The sequence below is a fragment of the Alligator sinensis genome, unplaced genomic scaffold (assembly GCF_000455745.1).
Source record: "Alligator sinensis unplaced genomic scaffold, ASM45574v1 scaffold215_2, whole genome shotgun sequence".
NCBI classification, from domain to species: Eukaryota; Metazoa; Chordata; order Crocodylia; family Alligatoridae; genus Alligator; species Alligator sinensis.
Genome location: NW_005842400.1, coordinates 1,070,314 through 1,091,173, shown reverse-complemented (window position 1 = coordinate 1,091,173; position 20,860 = coordinate 1,070,314). Strand labels below are relative to the sequence as shown.

At 45.3% G+C, this 20,860-nt stretch overlaps 1 protein-coding gene across 1 annotated transcript in view; it reads right to left on the bottom strand.

Annotated features, from left to right (window-relative positions):
• Positions 1 to 366: 366 nt before the first annotated feature.
• FAM227A (family with sequence similarity 227 member A) overlaps positions 367 to 20,860 on the bottom strand; it is a 35,718-nt gene continuing 15,224 nt past the window's right edge. The window contains exons 7-16 of the mRNA XM_006029846.3: positions 19,374 to 19,475; positions 17,886 to 17,990; positions 15,477 to 15,600; positions 14,515 to 14,619; positions 13,451 to 13,530; positions 9,681 to 9,780; positions 8,958 to 9,076; positions 2,973 to 3,130; positions 1,630 to 1,782; positions 367 to 819 (exon numbers count right to left, since the gene is read on the bottom strand). Coding sequence (XP_006029908.3) covers positions 681 to 819; positions 1,630 to 1,782; positions 2,973 to 3,130; positions 8,958 to 9,076; positions 9,681 to 9,780; positions 13,451 to 13,530; positions 14,515 to 14,619; positions 15,477 to 15,600; positions 17,886 to 17,990; positions 19,374 to 19,475 — 1,185 coding nt within the window. The 3' untranslated portion in view covers positions 367 to 680. The remainder of the gene's footprint in view (positions 820 to 1,629; positions 1,783 to 2,972; positions 3,131 to 8,957; positions 9,077 to 9,680; positions 9,781 to 13,450; positions 13,531 to 14,514; positions 14,620 to 15,476; positions 15,601 to 17,885; positions 17,991 to 19,373; positions 19,476 to 20,860) is intronic.

Sequence of the window (20,860 nt, the reverse complement as noted above, 5' to 3'; positions counted from 1 at the left end):
AAAGAGTGCTACCCATCCTGAAGTGCAGTTAGGATACATAACACATTCCACTTGATAGCTCCAGAATGCTATCCACACACTAGGCTTCACAATACCCCTGTCCAATGGATAAACATATTGTCTTGATTTCACAGATGGGATAACCAAGACAGGGCTGGATTCATACTAGGTTTCACCAGAAGAGAAAACTAGCAAACTTCCTTCCATCTTGGAAAGTCTCCAGCTGGCGAGTGTTGCTTCAACCATAGGTGTAGTTGGCAAGGAGAGGCAATGAATCTAAGCTGCATAGCCTAGGGTTAAATGAGTTCAAATAAAACAAGACAACTCAAACCTCTGCAATAAAAACAAATTTTAAAAAGAGGCAGCTGGCTTTTTTCATCACCACGTATCACTTTCATTCAGTTCTTACACAATACACATTTTATGAGATTTTTTTCCAGTCTAGGTTTATACACCAAAGAAGTTATAACTCAAACATTTACACTCTCCAAGTGCTCCTGTGAACTGAATCGACATTTTTTTCAGGTTTGACTGTTTTTAATCAGTGGCAAAAGCTCTGATGTTTGGGGTCGACTGCCCAAAGCATACTGTATTAGGATGCAGCAGAGTTGCAAACAGACATTTATGGTCAATAAATTTTAGGAGGATAACATTCTTTTTTGCTTAGGGTACAGTTTAATTTAAGGCTGGTCCTGAGTGATGACATTTCTTGATGCACCCGAAGTCTTGTCAGAACTGCAAAGTACATCTAGGTGAGGGGGCAGCAGTTGGTTCAGTGTCTTCATCTTTCCTTTTTCCAAGAGCAATTGCTTCTCTTTCCTGTGGAGTTGTGGAGGCAAGGAAAAGCAGGAAAAGTAATAGAAATCATTCAAAAACGTTTAAAGTATTACAGGCATAAAATATTTCTTAAATCATCTACAGCAGGCACCTAAAGCCCCCAGCCCCTGTGCTGGATCTGGATCACTGGGCTCTTCACAGGCCAAATTTAGATGTGGTGGTGGCAATGGGGTAAGCAGAAGAAGCAGTGGTCACAAGGGTTAATGCAGCTGTTGCTTGCCCATGCTACAGACAACCATCCCCAAAAGGGCTCCATACCCAGGAGTTTGGAAGTGGACTCTGCCCTCGAATTCCAGGTCACCTTAGAAGCCCTGTAGACCAGACTGGCTCTGTGGGCCAAATCTGGTCTGCAGGCCCTATATCTGACACCCCTGACCTAAAGCAGTCAAAGGAAAAATCCAGCAGTGGATTCTGTATCACTTTAGAATAAACTCTTCTCAGCTAATATACAAGTTCACAAATCTTGGTAGCACTCAGTGCTCCCTCCCACTGTTTTAATTATGCTGTTCTCCTGACCAGAATTCATGATCACCATAATCCCTGCATCCAAAACTGTTCTGAAATGAGCATTGGTTCAGATTTTACCCTAAGCTATGCTGCATGCTTCTGCCTTATGGGAATAATTAACTAATGTTACACCACAAATTATCTCCCTATTTTGCCCACATCCACAACTCCTTCAGAATCAATGTTAGCTAATAGGTTTCACCTACAGCAGGCTCAAAGAAATCACCAGTTGGATTCTGCACATCAAAATATGCTAAAAATGAAACTGAACACTTAATTTTGTACCTGAGGAATTCTTGCTTTTCCTTCTGCTGCTGCTTGTCAAAATCCCTCATTTCCCTGCAGTGTCGCTGGTACATGTTTTTGAAAGTGCTTTCTAGCTGGCGGAGATGATGAAAACTCTGTTGGATTATATCTGCATAAGTTGGAGAAGACTCTGTGATTTTAAATGTAAAAGAAATACAGGGTGTCTTCTCTTTTCCATCCTCTTTGCTAAAAGGTATCACGAGGGGAGGCTGCAGGTCAGATTGCAAGGACCGGCAGCCCTCTGCATATGGGGGAGGGACCCACAGCTGGAAAAGAAGAAGCTATTTGAGATCAGGATTGGGATGCATGGACAGAGCTGTAGGTGTGTGTGTGGCAGGGAGGGCAGTGGTCAAGGCTGGAAAGCTGCATTGTTAGGACATGGATGCATGGCTGAGGCTCTGAATATGTTCTACCTCTCTCTACCTATTGCACCCAGAACCTGAACTTTCATGAGCACAAGAATTCCCTGATAGAAAAATGCTTTATTTTCAGCCCCCCCAAATTCATGCCATTCATTCGTCTATTATGAAAGGATTTTGGTTCACCCTATATTCTAGTGCTCCCTCTTACCACATCTGTTTTCTTAAACTTCCCATTTTGTTAGTGGGAATCTAACACTCTAACCCTATTCTGTGACAGGCAACCCCTTTAAGAGTTGTCACCATTGCAGTGACATCCATCCAATATATGGGCAAACTGCCAACATGTCTCTTCAACCTAGCCACACAACACAAAACATCACCTGTAGCAGTCTGGTCCCCAGCAGCCTGAAACCATTCTTAACTTAAGGTTCAGTTCTGCAATTGAACAAAGTTCTGCAGCCATGCAGATTAAGCCAGGAATCCACAGACTTAGGAGGGAGGGTGAACAAAGAAATGCCTACAAAAGACATTGCAAACAGAAGCAAGGGAATACAATTGGTTTACAAAAAGAGATTGGGGGAAAAAAACCACTAAATGTAATACTTGGCTAGGCACCAACAAGTAGCATGAGAAGCAAATGTGTTTCAGTTGCAAGTATATGATGAATGCAAATACTGAACAATTCTCTCTGTCATTGTATGACCAACAAAGACAGAGACAGGGTTGATACAGTAAGAGGAGTAAATTGGGGATGGCTCTTGGGAAACTCTTCCCAACTAAAACATCAGTTTGTGGAATAGTTTTCTATGGGAAACTGGTGGAAGCCTAACACTGTAAGACACCTGCTGACAACCAAGATGGACAAAGTATTCAAATAACAGACTGCAAAGAATAATTCTGTGTTGGTGAATAGGCAGGCTTTTCCCTTCTCTAATTTCTCTGAACTGTTCATAAGGATATGGTATAGGCTTGTAGATCTCCCTCCTGTGAATCAGGATATCCTGTCCAGCCTGTGGTTCAGCCTTGTAGCTCTGGAGGAAGTGCTGAATTAGTGGGCTGTGCCCATTGATGTTAAAAAGATGCCAAGTGAATTCAGGGCCCCGACAAGCTGGGTGTGACTGTGGGAGAGAAATACAAAAAGAGAAGAGGTTAATACCAAAAAGGAGTCCAAAAAATAAAGTAAATTATTGCCTCTAATGGTTCATAACCTGGGTGAAAGATGAGTAATTTCTAAATGCTTAACAACTGGAAACACTATGATAACTTATAATAACTAGCAGCAAGGAATTCCATCTCCTGTGGACTATTTTAATAGGTGGTTGTGAATGAAGTAATTCTTCATATTTAATAACTGATGTTATCTCAAAATAAAGTACAAACAAATATGTATTAGGTAGAAGTTTGTTTATAATACTGCACAGCTCAGATACAGCATTATGGGACATGTGTATGTCATACAAACAGGACCAGACAGATAGAAAAGATTGTTTTCTACTTCTAGAAAGCACAGAACAATCATCTTAGTCCAAAAAACCCCCCGCTAATTGAATGTACGCTATACTTCTGTTAGTGAGACTGCACAATGCATTTTGAGCTTAATTTCACTTAAAAAAACGTATTGCCCCAATTCTTGGCTGAATTCTGAATGCTTGTCCTGTTCCACTGAGACCAAACAAACCTAACACTAGAGTAGCCAACCCAAGGATGATCATTCTTGCAAAAGGGAGTTAGGGCAGGGGGAGACTACAGAACTTATGTAATAGCTCCTCCAATGCCCACCCTTCATTGCAGCCAATGCAGGGTGCATACTCCAATAATCCATCTACTCCTTAGCATCACTACTGGCAGCTAGCTTAATTTAGAACAGTCCTCAGGGACTGGCTCAGTGTACATGCAAACCAGCACCAAACAAATGGAAAGATGACGTAACAGCATACACTTTTCACTATACACACTTGCATGTGGCCCTAGGCTGTTCTGGGCACTTCTAGGCTACAATCAAAGTTTGGAGCCCAGTGCTCAGTGCATTTTGATTTAGTATACATTAAAATATTTTTTTTGATATGACAGTGCAAAAACTCACCGATTTTCTTGAGTTTTAACACAAACTAGATGCTAGATTGTTTACAGCTTATTATATGCTAAATTGAGGAGGGTGGTACCATCATATGTTGTAATTTAGCAACCTCAGTAAAACTCTGTTCCGTAGAGAAATGCAGTGTAAGTTATATTTGCAGGAGGGAGCATTTAAATCTCTCTCTCATGTTACGCAAACTGAGAAATATAAACTTGTCTATAAAATGGAGGAATTCTGGATTAGTTATTTAGGCCCAGTTATTCAAAATTTGGGAATACGCGGACACACTCATTTCAGGAAAAGAATGTCCAAACCTGTTATTCAGGAATAGCTACTACACTTTAAATTCATCCTCCATTTTAATCCATAAAGTGTAATGAGCCCTATACAGCATTGCTTTCTTGCTCTTTGTTTGTACCATCTACAAGATTTTCATCTGTTTTTTTAAATTGACCATTTTGCTGAATGAGATTAATGGCTGCCATCAAGTGTGTATTTATAGGTCAATCTCAGACCTGGTTAAAAATCTGTGGGAATAGTAGACACCTTTCCTGCAGGTAAATGGAAGGAGTAATTACCTATAAATAATCTGTATGTATATTGAGCCCAGGGGTACTTAACCCCTGGCTCATGGGCCAGATCTGGCCCATGGAGCCATGCCATCTGGTCCATGGGTCTCCCCATGGATCTGGAAATTTGGTGGTAGAGGAGTGGTAGCAATTAACACTGCCAAATTTCCAAGCCCTGCATGGCTGGGTTGGGCCAGCACTGTGTGCCAGATCAGGCCTAAAGACCAGATCCAGCCCATGGACCAATTTAGCATTGCTAATCTGACCCACAGAGCAAAAAGATTGGGCACAACTGATTTTGTCAAAACAAGAAACACCCACCAATCAAAGTAATGAGCAGCACAGGAAAGCCAATCAGAAGCTAAGACACTAAGCCAAGGGCCGATTGTAAATGCAAGGTATAGGACTCTGGTTGTAGCTGTGTGTGAGAGCAAGCAGCTAGGGAGAACAGCAGCGTAGGGGTGCACCGATAGAGATTTTGGGGGCTGATACCAATAGCCGATTTTTAAGGAGGCATATTGGCTGATACTGATCCAATTTCCAATACAGCTATGTGCAGCTGGTAAGTCCTTTGTAGTGGAAGGGGAGATGGGAGGGAAGGGACATAGGGGGGCAAATAAACACCCCCCACAGTGAGGGAAGGAAGGAGTGGGGCAGGGGTAGACACTGCCCAGTCAGGGTGAGGCAGGATGTGGGACGGAGCCATGGCTCATCTAGGGGACGCAGAGGGCACAGGGGGAGGGGGGGGTGGTATGTGCCCCCAGTTCTATGAGAGGCAGGGTGGGTGGGCTGCAGGTGTGGGATGGAGCTGGGGCTGCGCCAGGCTCTTCTCAGCAGGGGCTGAGCTTGGGGCAGGTGGCGCTGGAAGGGGGGGCTACAGCCCCCACTGTAGCCCCATTCCTAGCATTGCCACTGCCTACTCCAAACCCAGTCCCCACAGAGAAGAACCCAGTGCAGCCCCAGCTCCAGCCTGCAGCTGCTGCCCACCCACCCTGCCTTGCGTAGATCCAGGGGCACCCGCCCCCGCACCCCGTGCCCTCCCGGGGTGTGCGCAGCTGCAGGAGCCACCCCCCCTGTGCCCCCCAGATGAGCTATGGCTCCATCCCGTGCCCTGCCCTGCCCCACCCTGGCTGAGCAGTGTCTACCCCTGCTCCACTCCCTCCCTCCCTCACCATGGCGGGTGTTGATCTGCCCCCTCACGCCCCTTCCTTCCCCCATCCCTGTCCACTACAACAGTCTTCCCAGCTGCATGCAGCTCTCCAGGCTGCCAGGCTGTGCTCCTTGCTGCCTGCGTGCTGTGCTGCGGGTGCACACACACACAGGCATTTATCAGCCAAATTATCATCCGCATCAGGCCGATTTCCGATACAGCCAATTTTCTTTATATCAGTGCCGATCTGATATCGAATCAATGTATCAGTGCACCTCTAAAGCAGTGTTAAGGAGGAGGAGAGGTAAGGAACCCCAGTGTCAAAACCCCTTTTGGCTACATTTCTTGCTGGAAAGACAGTCTTGTATTTCTGAACAAGGAAACTGCCTCCCATTTGTTTCCCTGGACATTGAAAAAAGACTTTGTGAACACTTTGTTTAAACAAAATGTCAATGCAGAAACTCTTGGCTCTATAGTCACTCTCCTCTACTAATGGAAACAACCCTGCAAACCCCAAATACTGGCTGACCACTTGGTCAAAGAAGAGGGAATATTGCTCTGCCTTCTTCACAGGTAGACAATCTGGAGCTGACATACAATCCACAGTGGATATATGACTAATTAAAAATGCTGTATTGTATCACCAAATTTCTGGATCTATGGGGAGCCCCACAGGCTGGACAATGTGATCCCACAGACTAGATTCAGCCCACTGGCTGGAGATTGAGCACCACTGAAATGCAATCAGTAGAAGACTTGAAACCTCTGGATTATTCTACAATTCACTGGTCACAAACAGGATGTACTAGTAGTGTAATTAAGGGTTGGGGGAGGAAGCCAACTGGGGCAGCAGCTGTAGATGCTGCCTTTATTGCAGGAAGGGTGCAAAAGCAGCTGTCACCACAACTGGCACAGCTGCCCCAGGTGCCCTGCTACACCTCTGGGATGTGCTGTTTACAAGCTTTTTCATATTTGCATTGTGGTATGCTCATCAACAGATCAGAGACAGTGCTGACAAAAACATCTTTAGAGTTTTATCTTGAGAAAAACCTAAACAAAATAATTTATTGTGGTAGGTGCCAATCAGGCATTTGTATTGCATCTCCATGTAACTGGCAGGTCTGGAAAATTCTAAGTTACATGGTGCTCTCAATTAGCAGGAGTATTTCTTTCTAATTGGTTATGTCATAGTGCTGCAAACATCATTCTTTTATACAGTTTTCCACCCTTAGCTTTGTCCTGCTGCTTCAGCAAGTGAGCTTATGTCCAAACCACAGAAAGAATCGTGTTTAATTTGTTTTCCACACACTTGTCAGGCTGATGGCCAGAAAAGATCAGGAACAGCTTTTTGTACAATTCATATAACTCTCAGACCTCAACAGCCTCACAAAGTTTACACTGATTTTCTTTAATTTTCAGTGGATAGGTAGAGTAGCATGATTGTAAAACTTATTTACCAATTCTGCTACCTCCAGGTTTTAACTTTACAACAATGACTCACCCGAGAAGAACATTCTTTAATTTTGTAGCTTTAAACCACGTGTGATAATTCATTGATGGTTAATTTTCTCCCTTTCTTTTTAAAAGTACCTTGCATTGCCAAGTCTGCCTATTTCTTAAAACCTCCAGTCTGTATATGATGAAAACTGTTATGTTCTTGTCACTTATTAATTTCATGGTTATGCATGACATTAATTGGCTTTTTAAATTCACAGGCCAAATCAGCCTCTCAGATGCAAATGCACAATTCCTATAGATTTCGATATGCCCCAGTACTTTCTATCTGATGTTTTGTTCTGTTCCTTTATCCATGGTCTGTATCCATTATCACTTTTTCTAGGATAAGGTCTGAATGGCACCTGGCTGCTGTAGTTGCTACATAGGCTGTAGCAGATGGATGGGTCAGGCTGGCTAAGAATACATTTCTCAGACTGCCCCTTTACATAGGAAAATGAATATGCAACAGTCACAAGGGGATTCCAGGCCCAGTTCCCCAACAGAAGATATTTCAAATCAGTATGTATTGGAAATCGGCCTGATGCGGACGATAATTTGGCCGATAAATGCCCGTGTGTGCGTGCAGCCATAGCACAGCATGCAGGCTGTGAGGAGCACAGCCCGGCAGCCTGGAGAGCTGCCTGTCAGAACACTTGGGAGGAACAACAGAGTGGTCTCAAACCAAATAAAGGCAGATGTTACTTGTGAGGCATCTGCAAGTCAGATTAAGAATTTGAACTACCTGCTGGCTGCTGTCTGAGTAGAGACATCCATGTGTCTGAAGAGGAGCAGGAAGTACCACAGAAAAGGACAGGGAAGGAAGCTGCAAATGCAACTGGACAAATGTGAATGGGAGTCTGGAGAGAGAGCTACTCGTTTGTATGCCAATGTAAACAGCAAGGAAACCACCTCCTGTTGTTTAATCCCTCCTGTACTTAGGGAAGGAGGAATTTTTACATTCTTAATAAATAAACAAGACTGAATTGAAGGAATGCTTGACTCTACCATCCATTTCTTCTCCTCATTCTTCTCTACACAACCCAAGCTGGCTACTTGGGTTAACAGGGGTAATATGCAAAACAAAAGACATCCCCAAGATATAAGAGGTTGCCAGTTTAGTGAGGAAGGAAAAGTGTTTGACATAAGAAATTTCCACTGAGAAAGTGATGATGAGACCCTTTCAAGGAAAATGTGGAACAACTGATGTCAGCATTATCCTGACCCAAACAGGAAAGACAGAAAATAAATCCAGAGTGCCATAATGTGAAAGTGAGGCTCCCAAATAATATAAATGTGTTGAGAGCTTGATTAAGCTCTGCAGTAGTACTCTTCCTAGAAGAGGGTACTAAAGGAGAAAATAAAAGGCTTGCCATCCACTCTTTGGTTGCTATACAGATTATAGAGGCAGGATATGTGGAAGTGACCTGGGAAGCAAGTCTTAGTCCATGTTAACTAATGCAAGATTCCCACATCACCACTATCACATAAATAAAGCAGCTGGTGAGGACCCCCCGAGATTTCTTTCTGGAATTAAGAGGGCATTTTGGCATCAGCAACATGGATTAGGTTGTATTTCAGCAAGTTCTGCGCTGTACATGAGGTGAGGAAAACTATCACAACTTTTCCCACTCCCTCCCCACATGCTATATCACCTCTTTTTGAAGCGACGTGATCTTTGGCCGTCTTGTCTCCAGCACATGTTGGGTCTGCTTCAAACCACTTTCTTCATGATTCTTTTTAAACTGCAGATCACATGGCAGGGCCCTGCCACCTGGGACAAGACACAAACACCAGTTGTCTTTGTCTAGTATCTCCTTACCATTTGACACAATACTTCTTGATCAGCATAGTATGGAAACAGCACCACACAAAAGGAAACAGTGGCGCAAAAGAGGGTAATAGATTCTGCCACTTTATTGAAGCAGATATCTATTACTTCTGTGGAGTTTTCCCTGCTCAGCCAGACCTGTGCCCCAGTCTGGCTGGGCAGGGAAAAAGTGCGACACATTACAGAACAGCTTGTCTGCTTCATTCAGCAATGACTATTTCTAACCAGAGACAGACAACACTGTTTCAGTAAAAATAATAGGAGGCAGCGGCAACACACTAACAAACTTAATCCTTCAAGAAGCAACTGCATTCGTTCAGCCACCAAGAAACCCTCAAAAACCACAAAACAAAACAAAAACAAACACAACCTGTTACACATGAGCACTTCCAATTTATTAGGTCAACTAATGTCAATGGGATTTTTTCTCTCACTTGTAATGTATGTTCACCATAAGACACCTATTACATGAGACTCACGAGACATGGAGTCCCTAGAAATTCTAAACAAAACAGGGAAGGTTTCTCCTTACCTCCCAATTCCTTACCTTTCAAGGACATAGATCCACGTACAGCTTCCCTGGATTCAAGGTGTAGGCTTCTTTGACCAGGCTGGCACTTGTTGACAACTTGCATCAAAGGGTTGGGCTTCACAACAAAGAGAAGGCAGAAAAAATTATCAATGGAGATGTATACCACGGTGGTAGAATTAACGTTAGAATTCTCTCTGTCCTCTTAACCTCCTGAACCTTTTTGTTCACCCCCAACCAAAATATTACTGCCTCTAGTGTGAAATGCAGCAGACGTTTGTACAAGGAAAACTGGACAGCAGAGTCACAGGAAAAGAAATGAAAACCAACTCTTTAATTGGAAGTGGCAGAGAAATTTTAGGTTGTTAGGATGTAGTTGTGGAAATTGGAAAATAGGTAAGACAAAGCTAAAGCTGCTATGGATAAGGAAAAGTGACTGAGACCATTCCATAAAATGCCCTAGCCACCCCTGAAGCCATCAGCCTTCTTCTGAGGAAAGCCTGGAAGTGGCTTCCTTCAAAATTCATCAACTCCTTAAATTTCCTCAGTGCAATAGCTCAAGAGCAGGATGTTGGCATTTCTAGTTTCCTACTTGCTTATCTGGGACAAAAAGGTTCGAGAATCACGTGGTCACTATCTCCACAGACTGACGCTATTTTGTAACTCAGTGAATTTCCTTTAGACATCACTCTACCCCATAGTCACTTAGTGAATCTTGATATCCCTTTGCCATCCCACAATGAGAGGGCAAAGAATACCGCAAAGAGAAGACCCCAGGGGGTGCTGAGAGCAGTAGGTCCTGTTGAAATATACATTTCACTTTGATGACTTAAATATCATGATACACACAAAGCTTCTTCTAGCACATACGCTGGGCGGACACCAAAGAAGAATAAAGTGATCTGGAGGTTGGAAGGGATGATTTAATCAGCGATATTAAAAGCACAAGATACAGTACTCTGTATTCAGCTTGATCAAGGGGAGCGGGGGCTGCTATAACTGTCTACAAGTGTTTGACAGCATGAACTCTCATTAAAAATTAGAGATGAGCAAGATTCAGCCCCCATGTACAGATTATGAAAGAGGGAGGTAAAAGCCTTTTCAGGGTCGGTAAAGTATATTCTTTCCTATGCAAATGTTTGGCTAGTCTATCCCAGATGGTGGATTTCAAAGGCAAAAGCCTACTCTTCTGCTAACTTTGCTTAGTTAAAACAAAACAGAATTTTACTGCTTATTAGGAATGGGCAGACCTGAAAAATTATCCCCATGTCATCATGTCTCCATCTTCCACAACACCCCTCTTTCTAGTGCAGGGGTGGGCAAAATACAGCCCGAGGGCTGGATTCGGCCCACCAGGCCATTCTATCTGGCCCACAGGGCACCTAAAAAGTTTAGAAGATTAATATTTATCTGCTCCTCACTGCCTGTCAAAGATGAGAGGAGCCAGGGGCAGTAGGCCCCAGGGGAAGCCAGAAGATCTCACCAGCCTGGCCCCACCCTGCCCTCCACCCAGAAGCCTCTGCCTGCAGCTGCTCCAGCACCACGTGGCCCACAGGCGACTGGTAGGGGGTGCGTGTTCCCCCCCTGAGATTGGCCCCCAAAAGTGGGACAGTTTTTTTGTCGCACAGACTGGTGGTGTGTTTGGGGGGGGCATTAAGCCACGGCACAGAAGTATGGGAGTGGATATGGGGCTTTTGGCTCGCCTCTGGACCCACCCACAAATGTTGCCCCCCCAGACTCAGGAGGCATGAGTCACCCCTGACATGGCCCCCAGCTGCATCGCCTAATCGCAGGGCCATGCCAGTACTCCGGGGCCAGGAGTGGAAGGGAGGGGATGTGTGTGCATGTGTAGTGAGAGAGGCACACTGTGTGTGTGTCTGTGTGTCCACGTCCATCCATCCATGCAATGAGGGATGGAGAGACGGTGTGTGTGTCTGTATTTGTTTCTGTATGTGTGTTTGTGCAATGAGGGAGGGGGAGAGAGAGATAGAGCAATGAGACAAGGACAGTGAGTGAGCGTTTGTGCGTGTGTGTGTGTGTGTGTGTGTGTGTAATAAAGGAAGAAGATAGAGAGTGCGTGTGTGTAGTGAGGGAAGCAGTGTGTGTGTGTAGGGAGTGTGTGTGTGTGTGTAGCGAGGGAGGCACAGAGTGTGTGTGTTCAATGAGAGAGGGAGAGGGAGAGTGTGTGTGTGTGTTCATAGGGCGAGTCCCACAAGCACACCCCACCATATACATGCACCCACATCTCCCTTGCACTTCCATACACGCAGACCCGCATACCTGCACCCGCCACACACCCCAGCCACCCTCCCCCATACATATCCCACACAAACCCCATACCCACCCACACCCCACATATCCACACACACGTACATGCTCCTTCACCCCACACCCACCCCCACAACTATCCACCCTCCTCCACATACCCACACACCCACAGTCCCCACAAATCTATACCCACCCCCCACAGCATACAAGAGTAAGACTTCATTTTAAGCTGTTGTCCAATCACCTCTGTGTACACTACACAAACACATGTAAATCAGGACAAAAATATTTTTTTAAATCAAATCAATGAATGTTGTAAATGTTTGCTTTTTTGAATAAAATGTGGTATTTTTCTGGTTTTGAGATGGCACAACTCTTTACTGAAAGGAGTATTTCCAGGGGCAAGAGGAGGCACTTCTGGTGGCAAAGGGCAGGGGTTAGGGGTGGGACTTCCAGTCCCAAGATGGTGACCAGGGGGCAGGGCACCTGTCCAGGGGTGGGGCTGCCCATGGGGCTCTTGACAGCTTGCTAAAACTTGGTAAGCAGTCCTCAACCCAAAGTAATTGGCTGCCCCTGTTCTAGTGCAATAAGGATTAATAGCTACAAACCTACAGGCAAATTGTTCATAAATGGAATCCCCCCCCCTGCCTCCCCCATCTTTACTTGAGCAAATATGCTATTCTGATCCCATCAGTCCAACTGGAATCCTTCTTCTGCTTTATCTCTCAAGTTCACTCTTCCCCCTCATTCCATTCAAGGTTTGGCCACACTCAAGCCATCCCTACAACCTGGCTTACAATTGTCTGCCCCGACCTGCCTGAGCTTTTTCCATGCCCACTTTCTAAATGCCATATTTTGTATCCTTCTCATCTACCAACTTCCTTTACACTACCTTTCATACTTACAACTCCTTTCCTGCTCTGTGTGAGCCAAATGACTGCTCTCTTCACTGCTCCTCTGCAAAGCTCCTCAGTTTTAGTCTACCAAAGGATGCATTATCAAAACAGCTAAAATAGTCTTATTTAAGGTAAAATTTCTCAGATACCCATCACCCTGTATCTCAGTACAGATAACATCAGATAACACTGCTTTGACATCAGTCTATTATTTGATCACTGGGAGCAAGAAATGGGAACTTAACCATGTACTCATAAACAAGTAGCCATATTTTCAAAAGAGCTGATCCCCTACCGGTTGCTGCTGATCTCAGCAGAAGATACTAGCTGGCAGTAGCATAACTAAGGTGGGGAAACCAAGGCAGCAGCCCTAGATGTGACTTAAGGGTGTGGGGGAGGGGGATGAAAAAGTAACAGCTACCACCACAGCTGCACAATTACAATGACAGCTGTTAATCATTTAATAGACAAGGAGACAAGAGAACTTAGAGAAGCTCTGCAGGAACAGAAGATACAGAAGGATAGAGAGATGCAAAATGGATCCTCTCAGGTCTCAAATGTTTCAGGTTCTAGAGCATTCCCTCTTTCTTTGTTGCATGCCTTTATGAACAAGGTGCTCTTTACCTTCCATGGCTGAATGGAAGGCTGATGTGTCTTCTCTAGACTGCCAGAAGTCTTGAAAGAAGCAAAGGGGAAGGAAGTGACTGTAGGGAAAAAAAAGAAACAATGTTTTTCAGTCTTGAACCTATAACCAATCTAAGTAGAGAGAACCCCCGCACCTTCCTCAAAAAGCCTCTGTGTAACTGAGGATTCAGTGCTTCAGCCATACAAGATTTTGGTACTAGGCCCTACATTTACTACGTTTGTAGGTCCTTATGGGATGATACAGATTTTCTCCCTCCTTCCTAAATACAGCCCTCTTGCAGACCTACTTATGTATTGATCACAGGAGGAAACTGCCCTTTCAAATAGTCATAGCCACTTTTAAGCCAGGACAACTTGACTAGATTTCTTGACTTGACTAGAGTCGGTACCGATCAGTAATATGAACAGGTCTCTGATATTACTCCTTCAAAAGAAAAACAAAAAACAAAAACACCACCAGACATGGCCATTGCAGCCCTCCCATTCTGTCTGTATATAGCACAAGAGACTAAGACAGGCAAGTCTTCTGCGTGCCAGGGAACAGCATTAACCCCAACCTAGCTCAGGTCATCTAATCTCTGATTACTCAAAAGTGATTTAGCCCAGATGCCCTGGTAGTAATTAAAGGAACACTAGACTGGAAGGGATCTCTTGAGTTGTCAAGTCCAGTCTCCTGCTATTGTAGACACCACATCATATAATCTCTTCCGTATTTATCAGTTCTTCCTCTGGCAAGCAGCAACTCACAGGCATGACAGCCTGATAAAATGCTAACAGAGAGCTAAGGCTGTGGATCATGCTGTGCCTTTTCCTTAGCTACACAGCGGAACTGTTATTGGTCCTGACCCCAGCGCTCTTTCCTGCCCAGGGCAGGGAGTCGGACTCGTTTACCTACTAAGGTCCCTTCCGACCCTAGCATCTATGAATCTATGAATAAACGCAAGGCATTTTCTATAGAACAGCAGCTGCCTGGTTTGGGGCACCAAACCTTTGTTGAGCTCAACAGGGACCTGACAGAAGCCTTTTGTATCAGGACTCTTTACCACTCTGTTTCCTTTTTGTTGACAGCAAATCTTCTCTTCTGAACCTTTCTGGTTCCAACTGGGAGTAGTCCCAGCTTGTGTAGGTCCCTGGGACAGGCAATGTTCCTAAATGGGAGAAGGTGTGGGGAGGGGTAGATGAAGATGAGAGGAAATGAGAGAGAGAGAAAGGGAAGGGGAGAGAAATGGAAAAGAAATAACAACAATAATAATAATACAGCCCCAAATAAACATGTAACGTATGTGCCATCTTTCATATTCTGTGTGCGCCACAAACATGAATCCTTGCAACAGCCTAGAAGAGTATGGGAAGGACTGCATCCTCTACACCAGGTAGATGGCACTTGTCCAAGATACAATGGGAAACTAGGGTGAGGATGGACTCGCAGTTCAGGAGTTGTTTGCTTCCAACCCTCTGTTCAGAGCATGACCAGCAATTTAGTGTTTGTTTTGTCTCTTAAGAAGAGAGCATAAGAAAGGATCAAATAAATAGAAACAAGGAGAGAGAGTGAAAGTAAGAACCAGGCATGTAGTAGAATCAAGAGAAGGGTGAAAATGGAGTAAAACGAGAATGGAGGGGAGAGTAAGAACTGACTGAGGACCCAGTTTACAGGGAGTATGCATTGCTTCACGGGCTGAAAACATCCCCTGGATTTCTATCTCCTCTTATCAAAGAGGGCCTCGTGGATGAACTCCAGCAAGAACACGTTCCGGTCAAGAAATGACTTGATTCATGAAGGACTCTAAAGCAAGCAGGATGATGAAAAAAAGGTCATTTAGAAAATTCTCAGGGGCAGGCAATTGCAAACATCCCAGGACCTAGCAATTCCCTTCTTGTCTCATGGAATTACAGAGTTGAGAGGGTTAGATACATTTTTAAAGAAGTCAGGGAAAGAAGACAGAGAAACTGGTCTGCATTTGGGCAGCAGTGATAGCTCTTTTGGGCAGGAAGCAGACTGTCTTACCTGCCATCCACTCTGACAGCACATTACAGAGCTGGGACTTGAACTCATCCGTATTGAACCAGGACCCTGGGAAGCTGGAGCAGAAGCAGGTGTACAAGGCTTGGCTCAGCAAGGAAGGGAAAGCCTAAGAATTAAGCAAAGAAAATATAGAATTCCATAAGTTTGACATGTTAGATAGGAGTCCCTAGGGATAAACTGGTGTTTCTAAGGGTATATCTACCCCATCAACAAGGGTACCAGAAAGTATAGTCACAGCAGTACAGAGCTCAGCATGGGCTAGATGCCAGGTAGTTACTGAGATTCTTAAGACAGGTTTTGCAGCCTACACTATACTGAATGTAAACTGCATGATTAACTCTTCTCAGAACCCAAACAACCTAGTTCAAAACTACCCGACTGCGGTGAAAATATATCCCTGTGTGTGCCAACCTTTTCCTCAGCATGACCCCATTTATAACCCCTCACTTCCAACCTGCAGCACCCCACCCCCATGGTGTCTCTCCTCACTGTGGTGCCCCTCATTCCCAACCTGCAGCCCCCTCCCCCCTCCCAGGTGTCCCTCACTCCCAGAGCTACAGAACCAGGGCCAGGACCCACAGGCCTCTGCCCACACCCCCCCACAGCACCTGAGTCCTAGGTGCTGCCCACGGGAAGTGGCAGCTGCTGTAGCCAGATCAGAGAACCTGGCAACCCCTCATCCCCTGTGGACGTCATGGCCAGAACGGAGCCTGTGTGGGTCTCCATGCCCTGCTGCCCTTCCCCTGGGGGCCTCCGCAGTGCAGCAGGCAGGACCTGGTGCAGGAGGGTGAGGAGGCTCAGTCCCCCTATTGGGCACCCCATGCCAACTGTGCTCTCATGGCTAGGCACCCCCTGCCTGCCCAGCAGCAGTGGCGGTAGTGGCGTGGAGTTGTGCTCCCTGGTACTGCCAGGCAGGCAGGGGGCACCTTGCCATGGTTGTGTGGCTGGTGCAGGGTTCCCAGCAGTGGCACCAAGCCTCCATGTGGAGGCCTCCAGGGGAGGGCCCAGAGCCCATGGCAGGCAGCCCGCATCCACCCCCACCCCGCACACAAATCTGGGATCACATATCCCCCCAAGGTTTCCCACCGGGAGTGCACACAATGGCAGGAAGCCAGCCCCCTTGCCACCCCCTGGACAAACCTCACCATTGGGGCCTCCCCCAACTCCCACAGACTTACCTGGAGGGAGCTGCGGGGGCTGCTCTCCATGCTTCCTGGCTGCCACATGCATGTCTGCACACATGTACGTGGTGCTCTCTGCCTGATCGCCCTCCTCCCGCTCCCCCCCAGGCCCAAGCAGCCCTTGCAGGCTGGAACTCTGCCAGCCTGCAAGGGAAACCAGCCATTTCCCACTTTTTTCTTCTTTCAAGGAGAAAATTTGTGATTGTCTTGGCAACCCCAATTTTTACTGGGATGATCCCAAAAGCATCGCTACCCCAAATTTGGGAACTGCTGTCCTTAAGTGCTTAATAGGGATGTTGACATTCCTGTCCCACACAGTGAGTGTCCAAGTACCAATCCATCGAAATTAAGTAATACTAGAATATTCTCCAAACATTCACTTATCCAGAGCTGCACAGCAAGAAAAATGGGTGGACAAAGAACATTTTGCATCAGTGGGAATTTTAAAAGGAAACAAATGTTCCCCATCTCTCTCGCTTTGAAGGTCCTACCAAAAAGGAAGAGGCAGAATGATCTGATGGTTATCACCAGGGAAATTCAAAATCCATCAGATAAAAGTAAAAAATTAAGAAAAAAACAAGTTAGAATTAAGAAAAGGAGCCAGAGGTGATGACTAAATAAGTTGAGTATAGAGGGCAAAAGTAAGTTGGAGGAAGCAAGCCTCAAATGAGGCAAAGGATGGGAGCAGAGGAGAACTTAAAGTCTGGAAGACAAAGAGGGGTTTCCTTATTTTATTTTATTAAAAGTCAGTTGCAGAACAGCAGCAAGCATGAATCACATTTGTCATCATGGGGCATTCCAGACAAGAAACAAGTTCAAGTCCAACTGGACATTCTGAGCCCTGGAAGAATTAACTGGATTGGCCAGGATGGTCTAAGATTTCAGAGGCCAGTCTCAGCCTGCCTGTGAAAATTAAAATAAGTGTCCAGGGCATTAGCTGTGAAATAGAAAGCCCTAGCAGACAGCAAAATTCTCCTAATAAATTAGCTTAATTAGTGGAATGGCCATTAAAAAGGGGAGTGTTAACACCAGTGAAGTAAAGAACAATGGGCCATTAATGGGCCACTGACTCATAGTTACCTGAACAGTAATACCAGTGGTGCTTCACCCCCATCTCTGCCTGTAAGGGTGGGGGGCAGGATGGGGGCAGTGTCCCAGATTTCACATTGTCCTCAATGGCCATCCTATCTCTAAACTTTATTATACTTACTTTAATGAGGGCCTCCTGGTGGCGGAATTTGTGACAGTCAAGTAGGAGAGAGGCATAGTTCTTTGCAATGCGATCAAACAGCCGTGCCTGAATCTCTTGGTTTGGCTACAAAAAAAAAAAAGGAAAGAGAGAGAGAGAGAGAGGAGGAGGAAAATGAATGAATAACTAGATGAATATTTGCCTACATATCCAACCACAGCTGACATGACAGACTACCCACAAGGTGTCTCACTGGGCCTGTAAGCAGTGCTATTGAGCAAAAAAAGATTCCCGATACAGTTTAACTTCTTTAATTTGGCTTCTCCATGAGTTTAATGAATTGCAAGCAACAGTAAACATTGTACCACAGGCTCTCTCAGTAACAAAAGCATAAATCTGCACTGACTCTACTGACTCCAGTCAATGGAATTATTCCACATTTGTACTTGTGTGACTAAAAGCATAATAGTCTGGCACTGCACATGTGAAACAGCAATGGTACAATGCCTCCACTGAAATAACCCAGAAGGCAAAGGGACCTTGTAAGAGGGTCACTCACCCAGATTGCTTATTATGGCCAGTTAGCACCATGTCCCAGGTTTCCAGACCGTTTTAGGTTGGAAAAAATTTTCCCCACAATATGAGAAAACAACAAACCAAGCAAACAACAAACAAATCCAAAATTTGTGGTCTTTCTTCAGACCTTAGAAGGAGTGAAACAGGCTCTGTGTTTCAACTCCAAGCACCACTACCATGTCCTTGCTCTCCCCTTTTCCCCTTGCTCTCTCCCCATGGAAGCTCTTAACTCTCTTTGTAGCCCTACCCTCATTTACTGACCAATTACAACTAGCCCCCAGGTTTGCAGCCAGGCAGACTCTTGACTGCTAACTACCTGCTGCTGGGTCTCAGCCCTGTGCTGGCTGAACACTGAGCACTTCCTAACCATCCTAAAGGGGTAAAGATGGCAATCAGTCTGTTTGTGCTCATGATTCTAGGTTTGTTCATGGACTACAAAGAGCCCAAAGGGGTGCTCCAAGTTTTGGCAGCTACTCTGAAGCTATATCCACAGACAGCTCCACAATCTGGAGCTGCTCCAGAATGCCATGCTGCTCTATAGCACAGCTTCATCTCCTGCTCTGCCTTGGTACACCTCTATACTTGGACTTCCAGAGAAACTTTTGTTGGGCAGTGTCCAGTTGTCTTATGCAGCGGCTGTGATAGGAATATTCTTCCTGGGGTATTTCGGGGTTTTATGAACCAAAAACACTATTTCAATGGGAGAGAGAAACCTTCCTTTGTGTCATAGGGTACTGGCAGTAGTGGGCGTAGGTATTCATTACCCTAGAAGGGACAGACAGGATGTGCTACTTTGCATTACAGTAGTGAAGTGTCTAAATTGTTTTCAGTATTCTTCTAAGGAATCTCAATCCTTTATTCAGTGAGACAGTGTGAAATATTAGGAGGAATGCCAGCTACATTAGCCAGCCCTTGTCCTGGTCTTTTCCTCACCTGATACAATTGGAGAAAGAACCACCAGAAGCTATCCAGCAGAACAGCCTGGGAGAGTGGAGCTGTGAGGAACATCCGTAGCTTCTTTTGAGGAAAGCGAATCTGGCAAAAAAAAAATGAAACTGTAAGATCCAGCAGGTGGAAAAAAAGACTTTTGGGACAAGTCACTCTGACATTCACCCACTCCACACCTTGTTTTCTCAGCCTCCACTGGGGAATACTCCTTGAAGAACTGTAGCAAAACCCCCAGTTTTTCTTTTTTAAATTTATTTTAAAATACATTCCCTCCCCTTCCCCAACCATTTCTGACTTTTTCTCTCCTTCTATTCCCAATAGATAAGTATAAGTGAGCTAAGACACAGGATAAGCTTCAGCATTTTATTTTGGTAGCAAGTTGTATTTGTTTTGTTTTTTCTCCTTTATATTGTATAATTATTATGTTTATATTGATTTTTACTGTTCTATATTACTGTTTACTGATACTGTATGATCTAGACCTACATATGTAAGTTATCATAAATCATGACAAGTTTCCATTTTGTTTGTCAAGTCTCCATCCTGTCCTCAGGCCCAGTTGTGTAACCCATGACTCACACCTGCCCCACCTATGTAACTTGGTTCCTGAATGAATGGGGATGAATGAGGGTGCTTGAGAGACAATGGCAGGTTTAAAAATAGCTCCCTCTGAATGACCGAATCATCAACACCAATACCTGGACCAAAGACCCAGCCCTTGGAATCACCCTCAGCATTCAAGAAACAAAAGATGAGGCAACCCACCATTGTGCCAGGCTGCACATGCTCAGTAAGAACACCTGGAGCCCTCTGGAACAGGACTGACCTTGCCTGGACAGGCTCTTCCCATAGGAGATCAGAGGTAGTCTGCCCCATGAAAGGGGTAGTGAAGACTGACTCCTTGGGACGCCCTCTCCATCTGGACCAGCACCATGCCACACCACCTATCCACCCAGAGGCACTGCCAGTGACCCTCCTCTGGACAACACCTACTGGACAAAGACCCCTTTCCAGCCTGAATAGGTAGCTATCACTCCCCACCCTCTCTTCAACCAAGAACTTGGACTCTGCTTCTCTTCCGCACCTGGACTTCAACCCTTCCACTGAGTCTTTCTCCTGCTGCCATTGTGAGTGTGTGCATGTGTGTGTGTGTGCGTGAGAACCAATAAGTTCATGTGGCTGTGTAGTGTGCTGTCTGTTTAATAAAACTGTTATTTGGACCCCTAAGTTGGGTTTTGCTTTACTATGGTTTGGCCCTACTCCAATCTCTGCTCCTCGCCCCTCTAACTCCTGTCTCATTTTTCCCCTCTCCTGCTTCTGGCTCACTGCCACCTCCAACATCTGTCATGAGCTCCTCTCTGCCTCCAACCCCGCTGTTTCTTTGCCACTGTCTTATCCCCACTGCCTTTTCCTTTTCCCCTGAGCAACCACGTTTCTGCCTCAGTTTCTTTCCTGGCTGTCTCCTCCTTGCC